This window comes from Acinonyx jubatus, chromosome B3, assembly GCF_027475565.1.
Source record: "Acinonyx jubatus isolate Ajub_Pintada_27869175 chromosome B3, VMU_Ajub_asm_v1.0, whole genome shotgun sequence".
Taxonomy (NCBI): Eukaryota; Metazoa; Chordata; class Mammalia; order Carnivora; family Felidae; genus Acinonyx; species Acinonyx jubatus.
The window spans coordinates 132,468,884-132,492,535 of NC_069386.1; the positions used below are offsets into that span (position 1 = coordinate 132,468,884).

Consider the following 23,652-nt stretch of genomic DNA (forward strand, 5'->3'; position numbering starts at 1 on the left):
ATGACTGGAGGCAAAGATTCATAAGGAGGAAGCATTAGCAAGTGAAACATTCTAACTGGAGGCTGTCATCCCTAAGAGCTACCAAAGTGATAAACCTTGCCTCTACGGCCTCCCTTTGTCCTAAAGCGTCCTGTTTTGCTTTGTTTGTTTGTTTTGTTTTTCTTTAATCTTCAATTGCTCATGGATTCTAATGAAGATATCAGCCATTTGTTAAGTAAAGACACTAAGAACTTCAAGAACAAAAATATCAGTAAGAAGGAACAATCTGTGTATTTGTTTGTGGTTGATGAACATTGGCCAATTCCAAAATAATGAAAAGCTTTAAAAAAATGTTTGCTTTTTTTTCTCTTCTAGAAAAGAAAACATTGCGTTTCAAAGTACAAAGCGTATCAAAAAGAAAGAATATTTTCACCCAGCATTGATTCTGTGCTTTCTTGCCATGTATGTAACAATTGTAAGCAGAGGCATTTTATACTAAATGTCAAATGTGTATCTATAGATGTTCATAAGAACTTTTGTTGTGTAAGCAAAAAGAATGAAACCCTGCCATTTGCAACTACGCGGATGGAACTGGAGGGTATTATGCTAAGTGAAATTAGTCAGAGAAAGACAAAAATCACATATGAGGAATTTAAGAGACAAAACAGATGAACATAAGGGAAGCAAAAATACTATAAAAACAGGGAGGGGGACAAAACATAAGAGACTCTTAAATATAGAGAACAAACAGAGGGTTGCTGGAAGGGTTGGGGGAGAGGGGTGGGCTAAATGGGCCAGGGGCACCAAGGAATCTCCTCCTGAAATCATTGTTGCACCATATGCTAACTTGGATGTAAATTTCAAAATTAATTAACTAATTAACTCATTTTAAAAAGAAGACTTTTTGTTGTGTAAAGTAGATATGTCTTAGTAATTATTACATTCTAATCAAAATCATTTTGTTGACACCGCTAAAAGGTACCTAGCACATTGTATTCCACTTTTGTTCCACAGGCTGCGTAACCCTGGGGAAACGCTCTTATCCATGGACCGGACCGGATCTGTCTTGTTCACCTCTCTGAATCTAGAAACTAGAGGAGCCGAAGTTGGGTGGCTCGCCCAGATGAAGAATTTGTACCCATTACAGTAAACAATCAGGCCACAGAAACACACCTAAAACCACTGCAAATGAAGTAATCAGACCTCCTTAAATGTTTTCACCATCTGGAAAAATCACACCCCAAGGGCCAAGACAGTTACCTAAGAACATTTCTAAGTACATTACCCAGGCCTAGAGGCAACAGGTAGGTGGATTCCATGCCAATTAGAAAATGTTATGATTGGCAAGCCACGATGAAACTCTAAAATTGCAGTTTAATGGAAATGCTGGCTGTCATCCCCAAAGTACATTTCAAGGAATCACCAAGCTTTAGAATTAGAGGCAGCTAAATGGAAGTTTTCATCCATATCGAGCCCAGAAGATTAGGAGGTAACACAAGGATTGGTGCAGGTGTCTCCGCTCGTAATCCGGTGCCGCCCCCACTACAGAACCCTTCATCCTTCAGGACCCGACGGAGCAGTCCGGAGCGGGGCTCATATAACAAGTTCTCAGCACCGCTCTGGGATGGGTCAAAGCTGACGATCGACCCCGATGGAGAGCCCAGGTATCTGAGCCGGAGGGAACAGCCAGCCCCATCAGACTCCAGAGAAGCACAATGCTGTGATTCAAAGAGCAAGCTTATCCCCAATCTTGTGAAAATAAGATTTCCCAAGGGGTGGGTGAAACCGACAGCTTTTCAGGTTCTGGGAGCCTCTAGAACGGTTTCCCAAATGTTTGGGGTTGGGCCTTACAGTCAATACACACTTTGCCCCGGGGCGTTTTTTTTTTTGTCCCTTAATTTTTAGCCCCCGGTGTATTTGAAGGTAAATTGATCCCACATGCTTCTGATTCATTTACACTGAACTCATCAGGCCATGTTTGGAAAGAGCGATCTGAGGTCCAAGAAGCTCTTTCAGCCTGCTTTTATGAGTCTCTCCGTGCCTTTTTTTTTTTTCTCAGAAGCAGGAAGCCACGTTTTGACATGGACAAATAAAATGCGAGCCCCAGAGACTCGGGTCCGGTTCCAAATGTGGCACCTTTGACACCAATGGGTCCTCAAATCACCAAGAGACAGCCTTCCTGCCTTCTTTTTCTGACATTAAGGAAACCTTACCCTTGTGCTGTGTCGAGCCGAAGCAGGTAATTGAGAGCTGCCCAGTGCCGAGCTCACATAAACTGTCAGCGTTCTACACACACCTTTTCCTCGTCACCTAAGCCGCCCACGCGAGGGGAGTCCCAGGCTCGGGGCCACCTCCTGCTCTGCGCTCTGCAGGGAGCTGAGCCGGGCCTGCATGCTGGCACGTCTTTAGGAACCTGTCCTGATTCTTCCGAGCTCTGCACCCGAGGCATCGATGTTGTTAGTTAACGTCACTGGAAACCGGCTGCCCAACAGGAAGGGGCTTGGTTGTGCTTCATTTTAATTAAAAAATAACCACAGCTGGACGGCGACTGGGTCGCTCAGTCAGTTAAGTGTCTGACTTCAGCTCATGGTTCATGAGTCCGAGCCCTACATCAGGCTCTCTACTGCCAGCACAGAGCCTGCTTCGGCTCCTCTGCCCCACCGCCCACCTCTCTGCCCCTTCCCTGTTGGATCTCTCTCTCTCTCTCTCTCTCTCTCTCTCTCTCAAAATAAATAAACTTTGAAATTAAAAAACAAAAACACAGCTGGGAGCAGTCAGGTGCGCAGTACGGGTGAGAGAAATGCTCTCTGGGCAAGGGAGCCAAATATACTATTTCCTCTGCTAAAGAAACTTTCAACTAATCCTAGGAACAGGCACAGTTCCTGGCACCCAGTAGTTCTTTAATAAATATGCTCCCAACGAGTAGAATGGGAATATCTGTCCATCTGTGTTGTGGACTGAACCTCATCAGGGAGTACATGCCCTCCTCTGGAAGCCTCAGGTCAACCCCTGGGATGGGACACAAAGGCAGCTGTCCCCACCTGTTCTCTAACCCGTGACTTGCACTGTTGACTCTCTCTGTCCCCTGCCTGGGGTTCTGACTCTTGAAAGGAAAGCCAGAGTCCCTGATCAGGAAACGGGCAATGAGCCCTGCAAATAGCTGAAAAGATGTTGAGGGCAAGGTGACCAAGGCTGGGCCATATTTGTCCCCCTCTCTTTATAGGGCTTATAACAGTGCACTCTGAACTCTGGCTGTTTACTACAGTTTTTAAAAGTGTCAATGCTGGGGGGCGCCTGGGTGGCTCAGTGGGTTAAGTGCCTGGCTCTTGATTTCAGCTCAGGTCAGGTTTTGATCTCATGGTGTGTGAATTCAAACTCTGAGTTGGGCTCTGCACTGACCGTGAGGAGCCTGCTTGGGATTCTCTCTCCCCTCTCTCTGTCCCTCCCCCTGCTCTCTGTCTCTCAAAATAAATAAATAAACATTAAAAAAAAAAAAAAGTCAGTGCCCGGGCCCTACCAAAGACCAATGAAACCAGAATTTCTGGGGGCAAAGCCCGAGACATCAGGTTTTTCTCTTAAAAGTTCCACGAGTCATCCTACTACACAGCCAGGGTTGAGGGCCACTGATCATAAAGTAAGGTGACTACATTTCGGCTCTGGAAGGGTACCTGGAAATAATCTACATGACAGAGGGAACAGTTAAAGAACAACTGTTCTCAAATGAATGAAACAGGATTCAGGTTGACGCTTCCTCTTACCTTCCTCACCTCCGTTTCTCTGCCCCCTACTCACCATCAGGTACCTGAGTTATAAAGGACCACGCAGCTCTCCAGGGAGTTTTCAAACCAGTGCACAATAAATGGGTTCAAAGAAGAGCCAGCCCCACACGCTGAATCATCTACGATGTCAAAATGAACCAAACACAAGATCTCTTCAAATATTTAATCAGTTTAGAGACCTCTGCCTTCCAGCCCAGTTGGGTAAAAATTCTAAAGAAAACATGAGTAAGGGGTCCTCGAAGAAAACACCGGGGTAGAATGGAGAGGAGACTGGGTTTGGGAAGTCAGAACATAACATGTGTCTGAAGGCCTTCTTAAGGAATTCTACCACTTATTTAAAAAAAAAAATACTCAAAATGCACAAGAAAGGATTAGACAGTTATACAAATGTAAGGACAACTAAACCTTCTCTCGTGGCTGAAAATACCACACATGGTTTTGAAATAGACTCTGTGAAAACCCTTAGATCCGGCTGTGGTTTCTTTCCACAGCCTTCTCTGTGCATACAAGAAGCAGCTAGCTACACCCCGCGTCCCCGTGAGCAATCCGGGCCTCGGCAAAGAAGCAATCAGCGACAGACAGCAAGAAGGCGTGGAGGAGGTGACAGGAAGCCGTTCACAGTCTTTGAACGCGGACTCAGACCCCAGCGAAGCTAATCTATTTCCTTCGAAAAATATGAAAATAAACTGACAGGCCTTGAAAAATCACCGTCGATCTCAGGTCAGGGCGCTGATAATACTTTTCGATAACTGCGTCGTTTAAGAACTGGGGAAGCATGTCCTTCAGAGCGACGGGTCTACAAGGGGACAGGCAGCGTCAGGACATTCGGGGCCGACTCCTCGGGAGGCGGTCAGCAAGAAAAGCGTAACATCTGTCCCACGTCACCCTCCCTCTCGTTTCTTCTCTTCTCCTGTCCCTGGGTGCTGCTGAGAGGCAGTGTCAGAGACCCCAGCCCGGGGCTCAGAACGGGTACTGGGACACATATATCCGCAGTCGGATCACGGAGCTGCCTCTGAAGTTGATGACCGTGTTGACCGTGATCATTTCCAAGTCCAGCTGTATGTCCCTCGGCCCTTTGATGGGGCGTGTCATCACCAGGGTGGCGCTGATGGGGCCCGTTTGCTGTGGACAGAACCGGGGATACTGGTTAGAGAAATGCTGGCCGGCGTTAACAGGGCAGGTGAGCCGGACTCCAGAAGCTGTCGAGCAACAGCAGAGAGGGTTGGGGACAGCTGTGGGTCGGTTGTGCCCCACACGACCACCAGGGCAGAGGGCCGAGTGGTCCGGCGGCAGCCTCCACCGGGGCGCCCCTCCCCCCCACCAGAGCACTGCAGTCGGACTGGCATCCCCTGACGCCACGCTCTCCCCTGGCCTCTGCCCACGTCCCACCCGGCTTTTTCCTGCCGACCCTTCAGGTCCCACCCGAAATGTCACTTCCTGAAGGAGCCTTCTCTGCTTCCCCCAACTGCACCCACTCTACTTTCCATCGCCGTCCACCCTACTTGGTCTACGTCTGCTGTCTGAGTCCCCGCCAGACTGCGAGCTCTGTAAGAGCGAGGACGGGGGTCAGGTTTTTCACCACTGAGTGTCCCCAGAACCTGGCACGGTTCCTGGCACACGGTCAGTGCTCAGTGAATAGATCTGGAATGAAAGAAGGAATAATTGATGGAACTAACTGCTTGTCACAGGGCTGTCACTTCGCTTCTCCGGGCCTCATCCTCTAAAATGAGTGTTTGTAGGAGCACGTGGGTGGCTGTCGGTCAAGTATCTGCCTTTGGCTCAGGTCATGATCTCACAGTCCGTGGGTTCGAGCCCCGTGTCGGGCTCTGTGCTAACAGCTCAGAGCCTGGAGCCTGCTTTGGATTAGGGGTGTGTGTGTGTGTGTGTGTGTGTGTGTGTGTCTGCCCCTCCCCCGCTTGCACTCTGTCTGTCTCTCTCAAAAATAAATAAACATTTAAAAAAATTAAAATGAGGGTTTGTACCAGATCAGTAGTTCTCCAGTCAACACCTGCCAATGCACCCAGAACACTTTTTCTTAAACTAACAATTCCAGGGACCCATTCCAAGATTTGCTGCTCAAGTGGGTGCTTGGATGAAGCCTGGGGAAACTGGTTCTGATGTACAGTCCCTGCTGGAGCTCCCATTAGACACTCTAGTCCCTTCCAGCTTCAGCACTCTGTGACCCTTCTGCTGTAGTCTTAACGATTCCCTCCACTGAATCTCTCTCTAAAACTTCTGAGCAGCTAGGGAGGGAGGACTGACATCCACTGAGCATCTACCACGTGGGAGGCACAGTTTTCAGCAATGCACTTATTTAATCCTTATAAACGCGCTGAAAGGTTCTGGTTCTGTTACTCAAAGGGTGGTCCCTGGACCAGTACCACAGGCATCACCAGGGAGCAGGTTAGAAATGCAGGATCTCAAGCCCCACCTCTGGCTTACTGGGCCAGAATCTGTACGGTAACACAATCCCCAGGTGATCTGCGGGTACATTAATAATTGAGAATGGCTGGGACTCCTGATGGCTTAGTCGGTTGGTTAACTGTCTGACTTCAGCTCGGATCATGATCTCACGGTTCGTGAGTTTGAGCCCCTCATCGGGCTCTGTGCTGACAGCTCAGAGGGAGCCTGCTTCGGATTCTGTGTCTCCCTCTCTCTCTGCCCCTCCCTGCTTGCTCTCTCTCTCTCTCTCTCTCTCAAAAATAAATAAAAGTTAAAAAAAATTTTTTTAATAAATAAATAAATAATTGAGAAGTGCTGATCTAAAAGCACAGGACCCAGTCTGGGGACCCTGCCTGTCCTACTAAAGGTATGTCTCATTATTTCCCCATTTTATAACTAAGCCAACCAAGGCCCAGTGAGGTTAAGTCATGACATGGGGTCACCCATGACAGGTAAGGGGAGGGCTGCGGCTTGACCCCAAATCCCAGGCCTTTTTCACTGCACAACAATTATCAGAAGAGACTGCTGTGTGTTTCATTTCTTCTCCCTGGAACCATCTTTTAGGAGAGATGCTCATGGGTCAGGGCAGTGGCCAGAGAGTGGGCTCCTGGGGAGGAAGTAGCGTGAGAGAGCACAATCGCTCCCTATAAGCCGCAGAGCTCAGCGCTGTGCCCAGAAACTGAAAGCAACAGGCTTGCAAAATCAAGCAACTTGGCCTAGTTCAAGCCACACCAGGTATTTTATCTGTCTCCATAAAGGGAGGGCTCCCCATAAAGATCCGACATCCCCAAGAGTATGACAAGGGCGGGACGGGCAGGCAGGTGCCAGCCAGGTACCGGGACCTCCCCTGTCCCCTGGACTATCAATAGCCTGACAGCCATGCAATTTCCTCTTGGCATCCGCTCCCTCTGTTCCTGTCAGCATCAGCGCAAGTGGTGCGTCCTTACACAGAGGATCGCTCAGACTTCCTTGTCAACTCTTGCAAAACTTGAGAGCACTGGGCCAGCAGTGCTGGCCACACAGGGACAGCCACACAGGGAAAGCCACACAGGGAAATGCCCATGGCATTTACGTATACGAATATCTCACCAGCTTTCACTGTTTGCATGAACAAAGGCCAAGGACTGAAGACCTTGAGCCGTGGGCAGCCCTTGGGAGGGAGGCCTGCAAGGCTCGTGGTCATTGGTACGAAGCAATGACGGGGGCAGTGGGTATGAAAGCAGGCACTGGGCTATTTTGTACATCTCTTATTTAATCCCCATACCCTACAGTGTGAGTAGGTGACATACATTACATCAGGTCACCAAACTAGCACACTGGCCCCCCAATCCTGCTCTGACCTCTACATCCTACGACAAGGTCTCAGTACATCTGAATTTCCGGACCATTCCGCTGCACTTACTCCAAGGAAGAATCGCCACTTTGCATTGTCAATGTTTGCCTGGTTGTTTGCCCCCTCTCCCCACCAGGGTGGGCTCCTCAAGGGCAGAGGTCACATCCTGTTTGTTCCTGAACTCTCGGCGCCTGGCCCAAGGCTGCATACGTCCTGGTGCTGAATTTATGTTTGGTGACGGAAGAAGAACGAATGCCCAGCACCCATGCAGCCGACCGCAACGGCGGCAGGGTGCAAACGGACCACCGGATGTGTGTTTCCTTGGCCTTCCTCGGACACGTGCGGGGGTCTGTTCTAAGTCAGCCTGTGGGACAGCATCGTCTGACTCGCGGCCAGCAGGTCAGCTGCCCGGGGACCTGCCACCTGATCCACACATGTCTCATGGAGTAAATATGCTCCTCCTTCCGGCCCTAATTGCGTCCTCGAGTCACCTGGCCAAGGCCAGTCACCAGTCCAGGGCTCAGGGTGAGGCAGGCTGCCGACTGTGTTTGTGAAAGGCACATGTGTGTAAGCACACGTGCCTGTGTGTGCACAGGGCCACGTGTGGCTTGCCCGCTGTGTGCTCGCGACACAGTGACCTTCCGTGTGGAAGAACCTGAATTCTGGCCGCCAAGCCGCACCTCCTGCATGATGCTCCTGTCACCAGCTCCAGAGCCCAAGAGCTCACAGCGTCCTAAAAACAGCAGCCGTCACAGCAGAAACAATGCTATCAGTCCAAAATAACTAACCCTTCCTGAACACCTTCTACTATTACTAGATGTTAAAGCAGCCCTTTCCTGTTATTTCAATTTCTGACCCCACATCCTAAAGAGAAGGTAAGTGTATGCATGGATTTCGATACCGGCCTGCCCAGGTTCGAATCCTGCTTGGCTGCTTCCTGGCTGTGAGACCATGGGCACGTCCCTCAGCCTCTCTGTGCCTCGGTGCCCACGTCTATAAAATCGGGACAGTCATGCAGGTGGCGCGTCACAGGACTGTTGGAAGGATGAAGGGAGCGATATATGGAAAGCACTTGGCGCAGGCCGAGCGCTATATAGGATTTGCTGCCATCGGGGTAGTTCCTGTAGCTGCCATATCGGATTTGCAGAGCGGTGGCCCAGCCAGACCTGTTTCTCTCACCTTCAACATCATGGGGCATTCAAGACACTCACCAGCCCCCACCTCAAGCAAGAGGGCGGTTTGAGAGAACCGTTCAGGGATGTGGGTCCTTTAAGAGTGCAGAGAGAGAGAGTGGGGCGCCTGGGTGGCTCAGTCGGTTAAACATCCGACTTGGGCTCAGGTCACGATCTCATGGTCTGTGAGTTCGAGCCCCGCGTCGGGCCCTGTGCTGACAGCTCAGAGCCTGGAACCTGCTTCAGATTCTGCATCTTCCTCTCTCTGCCCTTTCTCTGCTCACGCTCTGTCCCTCTCTCCCTCTCTCAAAAATAAATAAACAGTAAGAAGAAAGAGTGCAGAGAGCAGTGGAGAAGTCTAGAGACGACAGCCAGCCCGATACCTTGAACCATGGTGATGTAAGGAGCTGCTGGGGACCTGCCTGTTGGTGCATCTGCTCCGCCGAGGCCACAGCGGCCCCTCCCCACCCGCAGAAAGTCTGTGTGAGACACAGCACTGGAAAGAGGGTGCAAAGGTTTGGGGCGGCTTGTAGCCAACAAGGGGCCCTACTGGCAACAATCCAGTAAGACCCCGGTCCCGTCACCCTAAGGCTCCCCTCCGTTATCTGCACCCCCCGCACCCAGTCCTGGAGAAGGAGCCTAAAACAGCACGGTCAGCGTGGGGAGGGGAAGAGGAAGCTGGCATAGGGGCCACCCCCACCCCACCCCTAAGCAGAGGAAGGGGAGAAACATTAAACACTGAGTGAGGGACAGAGAGGTGGACGTTTCCACTGAAACCAGCTTATTAGACTTGATATGAGGAGACAATTCAATAGTAACTCAAAGAACCTGTCAGTCCGAGGGATTAACCTAGATATCACCCAGGTGTGCACAGGTTGGAGCCAGCAAGGTGAGAAAAAGGTTACTGAATGTTTCACCTCTGCCAAATCCTACCTGTTTGATCAAAACAGTCATTCTGTGTTCCAGGCACTGAGCTAAGCAGATGATCTCATCTAATCCCAAGGTAAATGCTATTATTATCCCCTGTTTACAGATGTGGAAATTGAGGCCCAGAGAGGTTAGGTAATGGGACCAAGGTCACACAGTGGTGAGTTGGTGAGTTGTAGAACCCGAATGAAGTGGACCAGCCTGGCCCTGGAGCCCACAGAGAACAACGATGTGCGGCCTCCTGATGATGGGGCCGTGCCTTGGAGGCTGGACGTGTGGAAGGCCCACCTTGTCCAGCAGATTTCTCCTTGTCTTCCTGCCCCATGCCCGTGGCTTCACAGGGCACCCAGACGGAACCTGTTTTCTCTTCCCGGGTGCAGCCAGGAGAGATGCCAGGAGCCACCTCCCTGTCCCTAAGTTCCTTCAGCCTCAGAGTCCTGACATCCTCTTCTGAATAAATAGTAAAGAATTAGGGCCCAACTCAATGTCCTGAGAGGGCGCAAGCATATAGCTCGGCTTTGTGGGTTTCAAGGGTCCCCCAGGGGCTGTGTCAACCTGAGTCCCAGAGGAAGCCTCCAGGAAGGATCCTCCCTCCCGTCCACGCCACCTGTAGGACAATCTTCTTCCCTCACCATCACTGGGTACCTCTTACAAGCCAGCCACACGGGGAACATTTGGGTCTATAGGGATTTTAGCAGGTGGTGTTCCAGTGAGCGACACCTCACCCAGGCAAGGCCACCTTCTGAGGATCTTGTTTTCTGTGTGGGAAAAGGGAAAACGCGAGGCAGGTGGAATCAGTGATGGAATTTTAAATCCCCCAAAGGGGCATCTCTGTGCCCTATGATTGGGACCCGCTGTGTCTGTACAAATGACAGAGGCCAAACTGCAGGAGGCCGGTGGGCTAGGCTTGTGCTCCCGAGGGCAGCAAGGCCACAGCAGCTCACAGATATGGGTTTCTGCTGGACAGCGGAGAAAGGACAGACATAAACACAGCTCTGTCTTTCTCATCTCACAGAAGTTCCTCTGCCTTCAACTCAGTCCATCTTTTTCCAAAGCCTCTGACCCTGTTGCACTGGCCTACAGATGCTGGCTCTGCTGACTGAGTTACACATGTGACCCGGTCCCGCTGGGGTCTTGCCACAAACTATCAGTGAGGATACAGGCATGATACCAGCCCCTGGAACCTTTTCGAAACTGTTCTCACCGCTGCTTCTGAGACGTCCCTGTTTTTAGACAGTCCCAGCCCCAGAAGCAAGGACTGGAAGGTTCGGCCAGGAGATAGGGAGAGGGAGGTAGAGACCTCAGATACAGGGTCCTTTCACAGGACTGCGACCGGCTCCCTTCAAAGTGGGTAAACTTCCATGGGCCCGTAGCTCCCCCACGATGCCTCTGGAGGACCACAAGCTGCATTTGTTACAAATGCAGATTCCTGGGCATAGTGGGCTGAAGGCTCCCAAAGGTATCGGGCCCCAATCCCTGGAACCTGTACTTGTTACCTTATAAGGAAAAGGGACCTTTGCTGAGGAGATTAAGTTAAGGATCTTGCCATGGGGAGATTATCCTGGATTATGTGGGCTGGCCTTAAATCCGATCACATGTGACACACAGAGTGAGACAGGGAGGGTTGACACCCACAGAACCTGAGGCAGTGTGACCACTGGAGGCAGAGACTAAAGTGATGTGGCCACAAGTCAGGAAATGCTGGCAGGTGCCGGGAGCTGGTGGAAGCAAGGAATGGCTTCTCCCCTGGAGGGGAGATGGCTCTGTGACACCTTGGTTTCAGCTCGGTGAATGTGATTACAGGCTTCTGGCTCCCAGAACCCTGTGAAAATAAATTTCTGTTGGGTTAAGCCACCGAGTTGGAGTAATTTGTCATAGTAACCACAGGAAGTGGATACCCTAGGCCTCAACCACGGTCTTCTGAGATAGATTCTCTGGAGAGGAAGCTCTGGAATCCACTTTTTGGACAAGTGCCCACATTCACACTGAAACGTAAAAAACATTGCTCTAAACCGGGGGTATCCAAAGAGGTACATTCACCCCAGGGCTGCAGGAGATGAAATGCAATAACATAAGGGTGCAGGATTATACGTGTATAACACAGAAGTGAGGGGCGCCTGGGTGGTTCAGTCAGGTGAGCGTCTGACTCTTGATTGTGGCTCAGGCCATGATTTCGCAGTTCGTGAGTTTGAGACCCACGTTGGGTTCTGTGCTGACAGCGTGGAGCCCGCTCGGGATGCTTTCCCTACCCCTCCCCGGCTCGAGCTTGTGCTCTCTCTCAAAATAATGAACTTAAAAAAAGAAGGGGCAAATACATTTTAGGATGTGTATTCTAAAATTTTCTCCTGATGTGGATAAGTCAGTGCTATCCAATCAAACTTTCTACGATGATAGAAACGTTCTCTATCTGAGCCAATACAGCAGTCACAGGTGACCACTGAGCCCTTGAAATGTGGCTTGTGCTACTTTTTAATCTTATTTCATCATAATTCATTTAAATGTAAAGAGCCACAGTTGCACAACACAGGTGGGGCCCACTTCCGTGAGGCACGCTTTCATATTCGCCACAACATAAGTGCCAAGAGGGCAGAGATCTGGGGAAGCTGTGCTCACTGCTATATTCTCAGTTTCTGGAAGTGCGAAGTAGGTAATAAATACCTTCAGGTGAGTGGATGGATAACTGGCTATGTGAGTGACTCCTCCAGGCAGGAAAGCGATGGAAGACCGCATCTTGGCCTAACTTCTCATTGCACTGACGAGGGTCCTGAGGCCCACGGGGGAAAAGCAGCTTTTACAAAGCCATCTAGAAAGTAACAGGAATCTGAACCTTGAAGTCCTGACTCCCACCCACCCCCTCTTCTCTCTTCATACCCGCCCCTCCTGGCTGCTCTCCGAACTGTTTCTAGAAGCACGTGCCAGGTTAGACAACACAAGCATCGTTAAAGACGGTGACGATGCCCTCTTACCCGCATATAGAATTCTCGGCCCTCATTCCCAGACTTGATCTGGAAAATGTAATAAGCCCCAGGGTAGCGGGTCGTTGCTTGCATTTGGAAGATGTCAGCAGGAACGGAGCGTCCCGATACCACATCCATATCCCGGTACAAGATGGTAAAGGGCTGGTCTCTGCAGCCAGGATTCTCAGCAGGACACATACAGCGGCTGTTGGGAAGGGAAATCATTTGAGAATGCGATAAATCCTTTCCAGATGCTCGCTGTACCTACTTCCTCACTTAAAACGTTGAAAAGAGGCCACCCCATTTTTATCATCTGAATGCTGTCACTGGTGATCCTCTCTGCTCCTCGGTCTGGTGTAAAAACTCACCAGCGTGTACGTGAGCTGTTTCCTAGAGAATGGCCTATTCTGACCAATCAGATCTTGTGGCTACCAGAATATAAACCTTAGATGTCTGCCTTTCAGAACACTGGCACGTTCTCTAATGCACTTCACATTTGTCATGTATTTATTTGGCAAAATGCGTCCCTGGTCACATAGCCCTTCACTTCCCCAGACGTACACACTCATGAAGAAATTTTAAAAAGTGAGAAATGCCATTTAGCTTGACAGGATTTGGGGGGTCCTTGTACATTCTCTATGGCACTAACACAGTCTGGGTAGAATGTGACTTAATCTTTCCATTTGACAAACAAGTTAGAACTCACTATGTTTAAGGCACAACATCAGACATTTTGGAACTGCAATAATAAATACGATCCTGACCTCAAATGGTTCACCTTCTAGTAGGAGAAATAGATCACGGGCACAAATATCTCTAATACAGAGCAGCTAATTTGAAAGACTAGTAACAGTGTTGTCATCATATGAAATCATGGACTCTCTTTACCAAGGAATGCCTGTTGTAGATACCCCGTTGATTTCTCCCTAACCACCCCCATCTCTCACCTCATCCCTGAGACTTCCCCTCTAGGAGTCAGAGCTGAGGAGAATGGGGAGGTCTATAGATATGTGCCTTGCTGGGTGGAACCGGGAGTCAGTCTTGTCTTGTTTCTGCTGCTCTCCCCAAACTTCTGATCTATCTTCAAAACTTACTGGTTGGTTCGATCTCCAAAATATAGTCCAGATCCAACCACCTTTCACCATCTCCTCTGTCACAGAACTGTCATTCAGGCCACCACCACGTCTCTCCTGGACCTCTGTGATGGCCTCCTAATAGGTCCCTCTCCCTTCAATCCATTACACAGCAGCCAGAGTGCCCGTCTTCGAACAAAGATCAGATTCTGTCTCTGTCACGCTTGAAGATCTTCCAGGGGCCACCCCTTATAACTTGAGTAAAAGCTGAACAAAGTCTGGGGCGCCTGGGTGGCTCAGTCGGTTAAGCGTCTGACTTCAGCTCAGGTCATGATTTCACCGTCCATGAGTTCAAGCCCCGTGTCAGTCTCTGTGCTAACAGCTCAGAGCCTGGAGCCTGCTTCAGATTCTGTGTCTCCCTCTCTCTCTGCCCCTCCCCTGCTCGTTCTCTGTCTCTCTCTCTCAAAAATATATAAACATTAAAAAAAAAATTTTTTAAACTGAACAAAGTCTGGCCTCTGTCAATTTCCCTCAGATCACTGCCCACTTCACTCACTAGGCTGCAGCCACTGAAGACGTTCCTTGAAGACATCAAGTTCACCACCGCCTTGTGGCCTTTGCACATGCTGTTCACTCTGCTCTTCCAGTCTCTGCCAACGTCGACTCATTTTCCCATCCCAGCCCAAATGGCATCTCCTCAGAGGAGCTTTTGGACTCCCCAGTCTAGACCAGCTCCAGCCCTAATGTTCCTTTTATAAATTCCCGTTCCTCCTGCTCACAGCACCCATCCCAGTCTACGATTATGCATTCATTTATGCGACAACCGGCTGAATGCCTTTCTCCTCCACTAGCATAAGAGCAAAACCATCATGCCTGGTACTGTTTGCCACGTGATAGGAGCTCGGCTAACGTTTGATAAAGGGGTGTATAAAAATCATTTGTAAAGTTTGGCTTTCTGAAGGCTGATCCAAATAGCCAAGTCAAACTGTCCCGGGTGCCCGAATGGCCCCTGAAAATGTCACGTGTCACACAGAAAAGAACTGCCTCCTAAATTAAGAAGCCCGGAGGAGGGCGTGATGGCTGGCAGCTGAGGAGGATCACAGACAGCTGGGGGAGATGGCACTGGAGCTGAGATCTGGAAGATGGGGCGGATCTGTCCTTGTGGCGGTGGAAGAAATGCCTTCCGTATGGCAGAAAATGGGTGCGTGAGAGGCGGGAGGCTGGACGTTCCAGGGTGTGGGTAAGGTGAGGGCGAGTCCCGCTCAGGTTGGCAGGAGCACAGGACCACGAACGAGGAAATGAGCTGGAAGGGGGTGGCTGGAGTCAGCCGAAATGGGTCCTGGAGGCAGGCAGCTTGCAGCGGCACGCCAGGGACCTCACGGGCAACACGAGCTCAGTGCTGTCATTGAAGCCGTCGACTCCCTGGCTCCAGACAAGCGCGGCCTGGAGGACCCCAGAGAGAACCAGAGAGAGTGGACACTTTGCTCTGCCACGTAGGACCCTGGAACCAGACACCAAAGGGTTGCTAGAAGCACGGCTCTGAGCAACAAGCCGAACTGTCCATAACGGACCCACCTGCCCCTGCTTCGTCCTCTTTGTCCAGTTTTTGTTCAGAGCAGGAAGCGCATGGGTAAACCACAAATTGCTCTTAGATGCTGTATTCCTAGAGGCCACGGCAGGTGTGTCTGGTCCATCCCTTTGTCTCCAGCGCAAGGAGTGGGTGTTGCTCAGGGGGGAAACTGTGTGACTGAATGAGAGGAGGGCCCGGGGCATCTGGGTGGCTCAGTCGGCTGAGGTCATGGTCTCATGGCTCATGAGTTCCAGCCCCGCGTCGGGCTCCGTGCTGACAGCCGGGAGCCTGGAGCCTGCTTCGGATTCTGGGTCTCCCTCTCTCTCTGCCCCTCCCCTGCTCACGCTCTGTCTCTCTTTCTTAAAAAAATAGGAAAAAAAAAAAAGGAAGAGAGAAGGACAGAAGGTGTGTGTGTGTGTGTGTGTGTCTGTGTGTGTCCAGCAGGCAAGAGGCTAAGTATCCTGACTCCCTGGCAGGGGCACCCTCCTTTCCCACCACACAGGCAGCTGAACCAGACCCCTCATCACATTCCCATTTCCCAAATGACTTACTTATCGCTGATCCGAAGATAAGGCTCCTCACAGCGGATGGGGTCAATGCACTTGAAGCCCCCTTGCAGATTGTAGCAAGTCTGCTGCAGGTTACACGTGTGGTTTCTGTGCTCACACTCGTTGATATCTGAAATGAGGGGTAGACAAGGGGCTGAAGCAGGACAGTGCTTCCAAGGTGCTGGGCTCCTGGCCAGGTGTCGGGGGTGGGGTGGCCTGGGTCTTTACTAGAGAACTGCTCTGTCCACCACGATAGCGACTGGCCACGTGTGGCTACCGGGCCCTTGAAAGGTGGCTAGTCCGAACTGAGATGTGCTGGAAGTGGAAAATACACACAGGTTTTGACAACGCAGTACAAAAAAGAAAGTGATATCTCTTCAAAAGTTCTTGCATGGAGTACATGTTGGAATGATAATATTGTAGATGTATTGCATTAAATAAAATACATTCTTATAAGTAATTTTTCCTATTTTCTATTGCTGTATGGCTCCTCTTTGTAGCTGACTTTATATTTCCATTGCCCAGCCCTGGCTATGGAGAATTCTTGCCTGGTGTTCCAGTTAGGTAGATTCAAGGAGCTGAAATGGGTCAACGGCTCAGCCACCAGCCTCTCCATTGGCCCCACGGGGTGACCATGAGGCTGGGAATCAGCCCGAGTGGCCAATCTGAAGAGTAAGACCTACCCCTTCACCATCTGGGGGTCCTGACCCTTTGGGGGACACAGCAGTCCGATGTGTGAAGTTCCCCTGCCATCCATTTTCTAGGAAATCAGTAGAGAAACACTAACTGGGCTGCCCTCCAGGGCCCATGAGAAGGGCTGGACCGTGGTCCGTGAAGGGGGCCAGGCCACAAGGAGTCTTGGGGATGCAGAGATCTGCCTGGGGGTGGGGTTGGGCCACACAGCCTGACCACAGCCTGCCACTCTGGGAGCCACCGGAACCTACTCCTGCCCTCATCCCTGCCACCTCCCCCAGGTGAAGACCTCCAGGTGACCCCTTGAGCCAGCCCCACCTGACACCTCCCCCAGCCATGTCCCCCTGGACAGCCTTACCCTGGCAACTCCGGTTGTCATCCAACAGAATGTAACCAGGGGGACAGGAGCAGAAGTATGTGCCGGGCTGATTCACACACTCATGCTGGCAGAGGAACTCAGAGAAGCTGCATTCGTCCATGTCTGGGGGTGACAAGTCACACCTGCTGTTTATAATTAGACCACCTGGGCGTGGGAGCGTAGCGGTTGTCTCCTCCGACTCCCACACACTCCTGATGCATATGACAGCTTTGTGGCTACCAGGTTGCCATTTTACTTCTCGCACACTCAGGTGACAGGGAGCTCACTACCTACTGAGGAAGCCTACCAACAACTGGACAGCTCTAGCTGCTAGAAGATTCTTTCCCCCAGGGAGCTGAAATCTGTCTCTATCAAGCTTCCATCACTCCTCCCTCTGGCTCAGCTACGTTATCTACTCACTACCGACTCCTTTTGCCCAACAGCTACATGTAACTTTCACTTCTGAAGGGGGGATTCTTTTGCCCATCGGAGTTTTCTACGGGCAGAACTCTTCCCCCAGAGCCCCCAAAACCCCACGTTCCCTGGTCCCCAGCCTTCTGTAAAGGGCAACCTTACCAGCGCTGATCGCCCTCTAATCACCCCGAAGTTGAGAAGCAATATGCTTCCGAAAATCCCAACTCAAAGGGACACATTGGGGAGGCCGGGGGATGCGCGTTACGGCAAAAGTTCATTGTGTTCAAAGACCTCCTTGAAAAAGAAAGCTCTGGAGGGGCGTGGGGTGGGCCAGCGTATGGCCCCTGGCTGGCCCGCCTGCCTCAGGAGGTGGTCGGCACGTGGGAACCTGGAGCTGGGCCACTCCTGGGCTGCAGAGAGGTGGCGACACAGAGGAGCAGCCATCGAACACATAGGCCGGGGCAGCTGATGCAGAAGAGGGCGTCTTAGAAGGGCCAGACCTCCTCACACACGGAGTTTGGCAGCAGAGCCCCATCTGAGCCTCGTTCGTCGAGCGCGCCAAAGAAAACATGTTTTTCTTTCATTTATTGTTTCCCGAAAACTTGCTTTCACCAGCTTCCCCATGTGACATGTCCTCGGATTGCTCTCTCGCTCACAGACCGCCGGTGGCCGGAATGACCCAGGGAGGGTGTCCGGGCAAACGAGGCGGCTTCCCCACCTCGGGATAATCCTGGTGTCGCCTAAGCCTCTCACATCGCAGGAGGAACAACTCCTTCCCAGCTCTCCCAGGGGTCTCCGGGCAGTGGGCTGGGAGCCGGCAGAACCGGATGTGCATGTGGAAAGTTAAAGCACGCTCATGAGGTAGGACGTGCTTCTGTCCGCCCCGCCCCAGCCCACCCCACCCCTGCTCCCCCAGGGACCTCGTAGGGTCCCAGGCCTCGGGCCCCAGCCCATCACAACAGACAGTAGATTCTGCTCATACCTCTGGGAGAGGCGGGAGTAAAGCCTGAAGCTGTCAAACGCTTGCTATGCACCAAGTGCTGGCTTAAATCCTTCCCATGTCTCATCTTACTATTTTTTTTTTTTTAAGATTTTACTTTTAAGTAATCTCTACACCCAACGTGGGGCTTGAACTCACAACCCAAAGATCTGAACTCACAACCCAAAGATCAAGAGTCGCATGCCCCGCAGACCGAGCCAGCCAGTGTCCCATGCCTCATCTTATTTAATCCTCACCTCAGCCCTATGAAGGAAGTGTTATTATTAGCTACATTGTACAGAGGAAAAATGGAGGCTTACCGAAGTCAGGTAACTTGACTAACGAGTTAGGTAACAACTTACACATAAGGAGGAAGCAGTAAATCTCGGACATGAAGCTAGCCAGCCAGCCAGCCAGCCAGTGTAGGTGTAGCCAAACCACCTACACTGGTCAACACCATGCTGTGGTGTCTCCCTGAGCGATCCCGCTCAGGACTTAAAATCGGTGGATTTGAGGGGTCCTAAGGTTGGGGTCTCCCCTGAGCAGGACTGGCCCCAGGGCAGATGGAGAGGGCAGCACGTGCCCCCACCTCCTGTTGGCTAGGGAGGGTCCCTAATAGGCCCACTCAGTTTATCTTGGGGTCTGCAATCCCCAGACTTTACTAGGGCTGTGGCTCCAATCTCCACCAAAAAAGCTGAAGTCCAAGCCTGGTTTTTGGCCAGGAGCACCCTTGAGGCCATTTTTCACTCATTTTTCACTCATTTTTCACCCGCCACGGTTTCCAGGATTAGCTCAGTTTAGCAAGTCCCCAAGAGATAAAGGGACACAGCCAGGAAAGGGCTGGTGCTGTACAGAGGGGCCACGCTAGCTGTGACGGCACCGGGAGTCACAGTTCCTGGGGGGAAATGAGAAGGAAGGAAGGAAAGAAGGAAGGAAGGAAGGAAGGAGGGAGGGAGGGAGGGAGGGAGGAAGGACGGAGGGAGGGAGGGAGAGAGGGAGGAGGAAAGAAAGAAAAAGAAAGAAAGAAAGAAAGAAAGAGGGTAAGTAGGAAGGGACAGAAAACAAACTCCCTGTGTCCCACTGTTATCCCGAGCCAACCTTAAAGCCTGAGGTGGCCAGGAGTCACTCTAAGTCTTAGGAAAGTGGGCACTTCATGGTGAGTGTGGAGGAGAAGACGGCCATTTAGGGTAAAATGAGTCAACTGAAAATCCCTGCCAAACCACCGAGGATGTAAACTCTGTGAAAAGCCAGAAGTCTCTTACACTGACAGAGAAAATAAATTAATATGGAACGATGCTTAGGTACACTAGTTTTTTTTTTTTTTAAGTTTATGTATTTATATTGAGAGAGAGAGAAAGAGAAAGAGAACCAGTGGGAGAGGGGCAGAGAGCAAGGAGGACAGAGGATCTGAAGCAGGCTCTGTGCTGACAGCAGAGAGCCTGGTGTGGGGCTCGAACTCACAAACCATGAGATCATGACCTGAGCTGAAGTCGGATGCTGAAATGGACTGAGCCACCCAGGTGCCTCGACACCAGCTTTTTTAATCTTTAGGACCACATGAGTGACGTGGCCAAGGAAAGCACTAAACAGCAGAGCTAGAATTTGAACCCAGCTCCATCTGGCTGCAGTCGCTCTACCATACCCCCTCCAGAGATGGTCAGTATACCCCTGTGGATGTGCAGGGACTTTTGGAGAAACAACTAATCCCATCTCATGATGCTAAACTTTCTCCCTCTTAGTCCCTTGGCCCAGATTCCCCCAAGGAGTGCCATAGGAGGAACCGAAATCTAGGAAGAAAGTAGCTTTTCATGCCTGAAGGTATGTTATTAGTTTCCGGGACTGACATTTAATCCGTCTGAGGCTCTCTGTAACTGCCTCCTCACGGCTCTGGCTTTCCGGGCCCCAGGGAGAGGTTGCTCGTTTGTTCAGAGTACTCTGTCCCTAGAACACCCCGGACCTCAGTGAGGCTACCACACAAGTCCCATTCATGACCTGGGTCAGTTCCTGTCACAATGAAACCCGGGATTAGGAAACTTTCCATTCAGTGGGACAAAAAGATTTTCACGCCCTAGGGTATGGTTCGCTTATTTTGAAGAATACGGCGAAGCAGCGTTAATTTGAGCCGTGCTAATTCACAACGTCTCATGATGCCAAAAGTCGATGCAATGGAGTTTACTTTAATCCAGTATTTACCAAAAAACAAGGAAAGAAGAAAAAGAAAAAAGAACGAAAGAAAGAATGAGCACATACGTGGCTCTGTGCCGGATGCTACATGGATTTATAGGAGTAAAATGTCATCCCTGTTCTCAAGGAGTTTGCAAGAGTTTACAACTTTCTTGTCACAAGGTTTTAGGAAGAAAATTGTAATGGAGTCCGCAAGAAAGCCCTGGCAGAGAATCGTAGCTTCTGGGTCTTGGAAGGAATTTGTAAAAGGTCAGAGAAGTCACCACATCTATGTTCTCACAAATTGTTAAGAATTAATTCATTCAACATTCAATCATTCATTCATTGATTTGAGGACTCTTGATTGTACGTGTGCTATGTGCCAGGCCTGGAGCTAGGAACTGATTCGTTATTTGTAGAGATTTTAGAAGTTCGCAAAGCATTTTCACTTACGTATGTGATCTCATTCACTCAGTGCCCCTGCCAACCCTACCCTGGGAGATATGCTATTATTCCAAGTCACTTCACTCTACAAGTACGATGTATGCGATCCCCAGGACTTGTCAGTGCTGGGTAGGGATAGATACTTCAAACCAACACACAACATTGGGTCACTCTTTTCCCTCTTCAACCCCATGTCAGACCCTAAAAGGCAGCTCCGTCAGATTTTGCGTTAGGGGTCAAATGACAAGGGAGGGGACTCTACTCCACCTTTCAGGAAGTGACTCATCTCTGCTTTGTGTGGTTGTGACCCCACCGCACTAAGAAATGTCCCCAAACTGGATATGTGTCTGTGAAATGAGAGGAAACACCTGTAAAGGAAGCCCTTGTCCTCTGACCCCCCCACCCCTGGACCCCTAATACAGATGGAAGTCTCCAAATGCCAAAGCCCATTACCACTGCAATGAACACCGTCATCCTCAAGTTCATATCCTGGGTCACAGCGGCAGATGAAAGAGCCATAGGTGTTGACACAAGTTTGCACGCATGGGTTCTCAGTTGCACATTCGTTCACATCTACGGGAAAAGAAAAGCACGTCACTGAGCATTCCCACAACAGAACATCCCCAATGACCAGGCAGAAAATGCACCGGCAACAAAATCTACCGGCGCTGGGAGACCAGATTCACAGGGGCCAAGTATCTCCACCCAAGATCTCTCACATTCAGAGCTCAGACCCCAGAGCTTCCACCGAAGGACCAGGGTCTCCATCCACATGCCCCTCCTTGCTCACAAGTTGGGAAGGGCAGAAACAACTTGTACATACACCATACCCATGCATGTGCATGTACACACACACCCCTCCTAGTCAGTCTACTCCCCAAGGGTCACCCACAGGAATTTCCAGGCAATATCTGCTTTGCCCTCTCATCTCCCGCATTATATCACCGATTCCCTCTTCTCTCACTACTGACTCTAAACTTTTCAGTAAACAGGTAAATAACCATGACAACTCTAATAATAACTCTGTGATTGCTACGGACCTTATTATGTCCCTCCCCCAAATTCATAGTTTGAATCCCTAACCCCCAATGTGACTATATTTGGAGATGGGGCATTTGGGAGGTAATAAGTTACCTAGAGGCGGGGTCCTCAGATCTCACACTTACTGAATCCCTACAACAACCCAGCTTTGGGGCCACTGCCCCATGTTACAGGTTCAGGGGGTTAAGGAAGGGACCACAAAGGAGCACGAGGAAACTTTTACATAATAGAATATTTCATCACCTTGAGCGTGGCGATGGCTGCATGGGGGGATACATACATCAAAGGTAATGGAATAATGGACCTTTAAGAGCACAGGTTATTGTACACCAATTATACACCAACAATTTTAAGGTTGTTTTAAGGTTAGGAGATGCGCCCAAGTTCCCAAGCTAACAGGAGCACAGCTGGAGCCGGAACTTGAGTCCGAGGGCTTTCCATGATATCAACAAACTATTCTGCACAACTCATCGGGGTGAGGGGAGGGGCAGGAAGGAGCCCTTTTCTGCACTGGCACTGGCTGACTTGATTTAAGCACACCCTCTCCCAAGCCCGACATGCCAATGACCAAAGTTCCAGCTGAGAGCATTTCTATCCCCTTCAAAGTCCAGGTAAACCTCTCAAGGCTCTGAATAGAGATTTGAGTGTTTTCAGAGTGAAAAGCCTTCATCGGCAACAGCTTGTAAAGCTTTTCTTAACGGGGAGGGCTAATCCCATGCCCACACAGTGCCTGCTTCCTGGTATCCTCAGAGCTTTCAGAGGGGGAAAAACAGGGCTCTGCAGGGAGGGTCCACAAGGTACCATTCTCCCCAACAGAGCTTGGAGGCTCTGTGCCCTGGCAGCCTGGAAACACCATGGCGGTGAGTCTTTGAGTCAAGTCCAGGCAGGACGGCACCGCCGAGTATTAGGGCCGGTGTCCTTGGCTCCCGGCCACTCGCTGACCACGCCAATACGAGTGAGCTCGGGTCTTGTCCTCCTGCAGCTCTCAGCTGCCTCTGCAGAGCAACAGGGCCCACAGGACGCTGCCCCCTGGGCCCCGGCTGCACTTGCCTGCCAGCCCCCAGGATCCACACATGCACAAGTGCCCCTGTGAATCATGTGGAGCAGGCCACACCCACCCACTCTGACTTGCTGGACGGGAAGGCTGAAGCCTCGGTTCTCTCAACTCTGCCACCACCTGGCTGCGTGACTTCGGCCAAGTGGCTTCACGTTTTTGAGCTTCGACTTCCTCATCTGCAAGGCATGGCCACACACACCTGCCGTACCTGTCCCCTAAGGCTATTGCTGGGGTTCAGTGAGGTTAACAGAGGCGTCACTGGTTTGAAGAGCGCACAGCAGCCTTCCTTGCGTGAGGCATCAGGACAAGAGCTCAATGGCGTAGGTAACATCCTGTACACCCGTGGCCCCTGCTGATGCAATATCCCGGTGGCTGGGTGCCCATGTCCAGGCTTTACCACACCAAGGCACCTGGCACGTGCCAGGTGTATTATCTGCTCCTTGTCACAGGCCTGTCCCTGAGAGGCCCTTTTGGCTCTGCTGAGCACGGCTGTTCCTTACGAGATGCTGATGCACCTTGCCAGCCTCTGGGGGAAACCTGGGCGGGCGCTACCACCCCCCGGTCTGGGCACGGAGAAGCCCGCGGCTGCCTTATGTCACTCGTCGCAGCGGCAAGGGAGCCAGGCGGCCTGCTCCCTGCTCCAGTGGGAGAGAAGGGCCCCTGCTCTGTCGGGAGAAAATTACCTCCCCTGGCAAGAGGAACATAGCCGAGACTTCTTGGAAC

At 50.9% G+C, this 23,652-nt stretch overlaps 1 protein-coding gene across 5 annotated transcripts in view; it reads right to left on the bottom strand.

Moving 5' to 3' along the window:
• Positions 1 to 3,907: 3,907 nt before the first annotated feature.
• FBLN5 (fibulin 5) overlaps positions 3,908 to 23,652 on the bottom strand; it is an 80,042-nt gene continuing 60,297 nt past the window's right edge. For 3 of the 5 annotated variants that reach the window (XM_027066445.2, XM_027066443.2, XM_027066442.2), the window contains 6 exons: positions 21,285 to 21,404; positions 16,832 to 16,954; positions 15,784 to 15,910; positions 12,599 to 12,794; positions 12,291 to 12,396; positions 3,908 to 4,880 (listed from right to left, as the gene is read on the bottom strand). In XM_027066445.2, the coding sequence (XP_026922246.2) occupies positions 4,609 to 4,880; positions 12,291 to 12,396; positions 12,599 to 12,794; positions 15,784 to 15,910; positions 16,832 to 16,954; positions 21,285 to 21,404 (944 nt within the window). In that variant the 3' untranslated portion in view covers positions 3,908 to 4,608. The remainder of the gene's footprint in view (positions 4,881 to 12,290; positions 12,397 to 12,598; positions 12,795 to 15,783; positions 15,911 to 16,831; positions 16,955 to 21,284; positions 21,405 to 23,652) is intronic. The other 2 variants (XM_027066446.2, XM_015086272.3) reach the window with 1 other exon arrangement.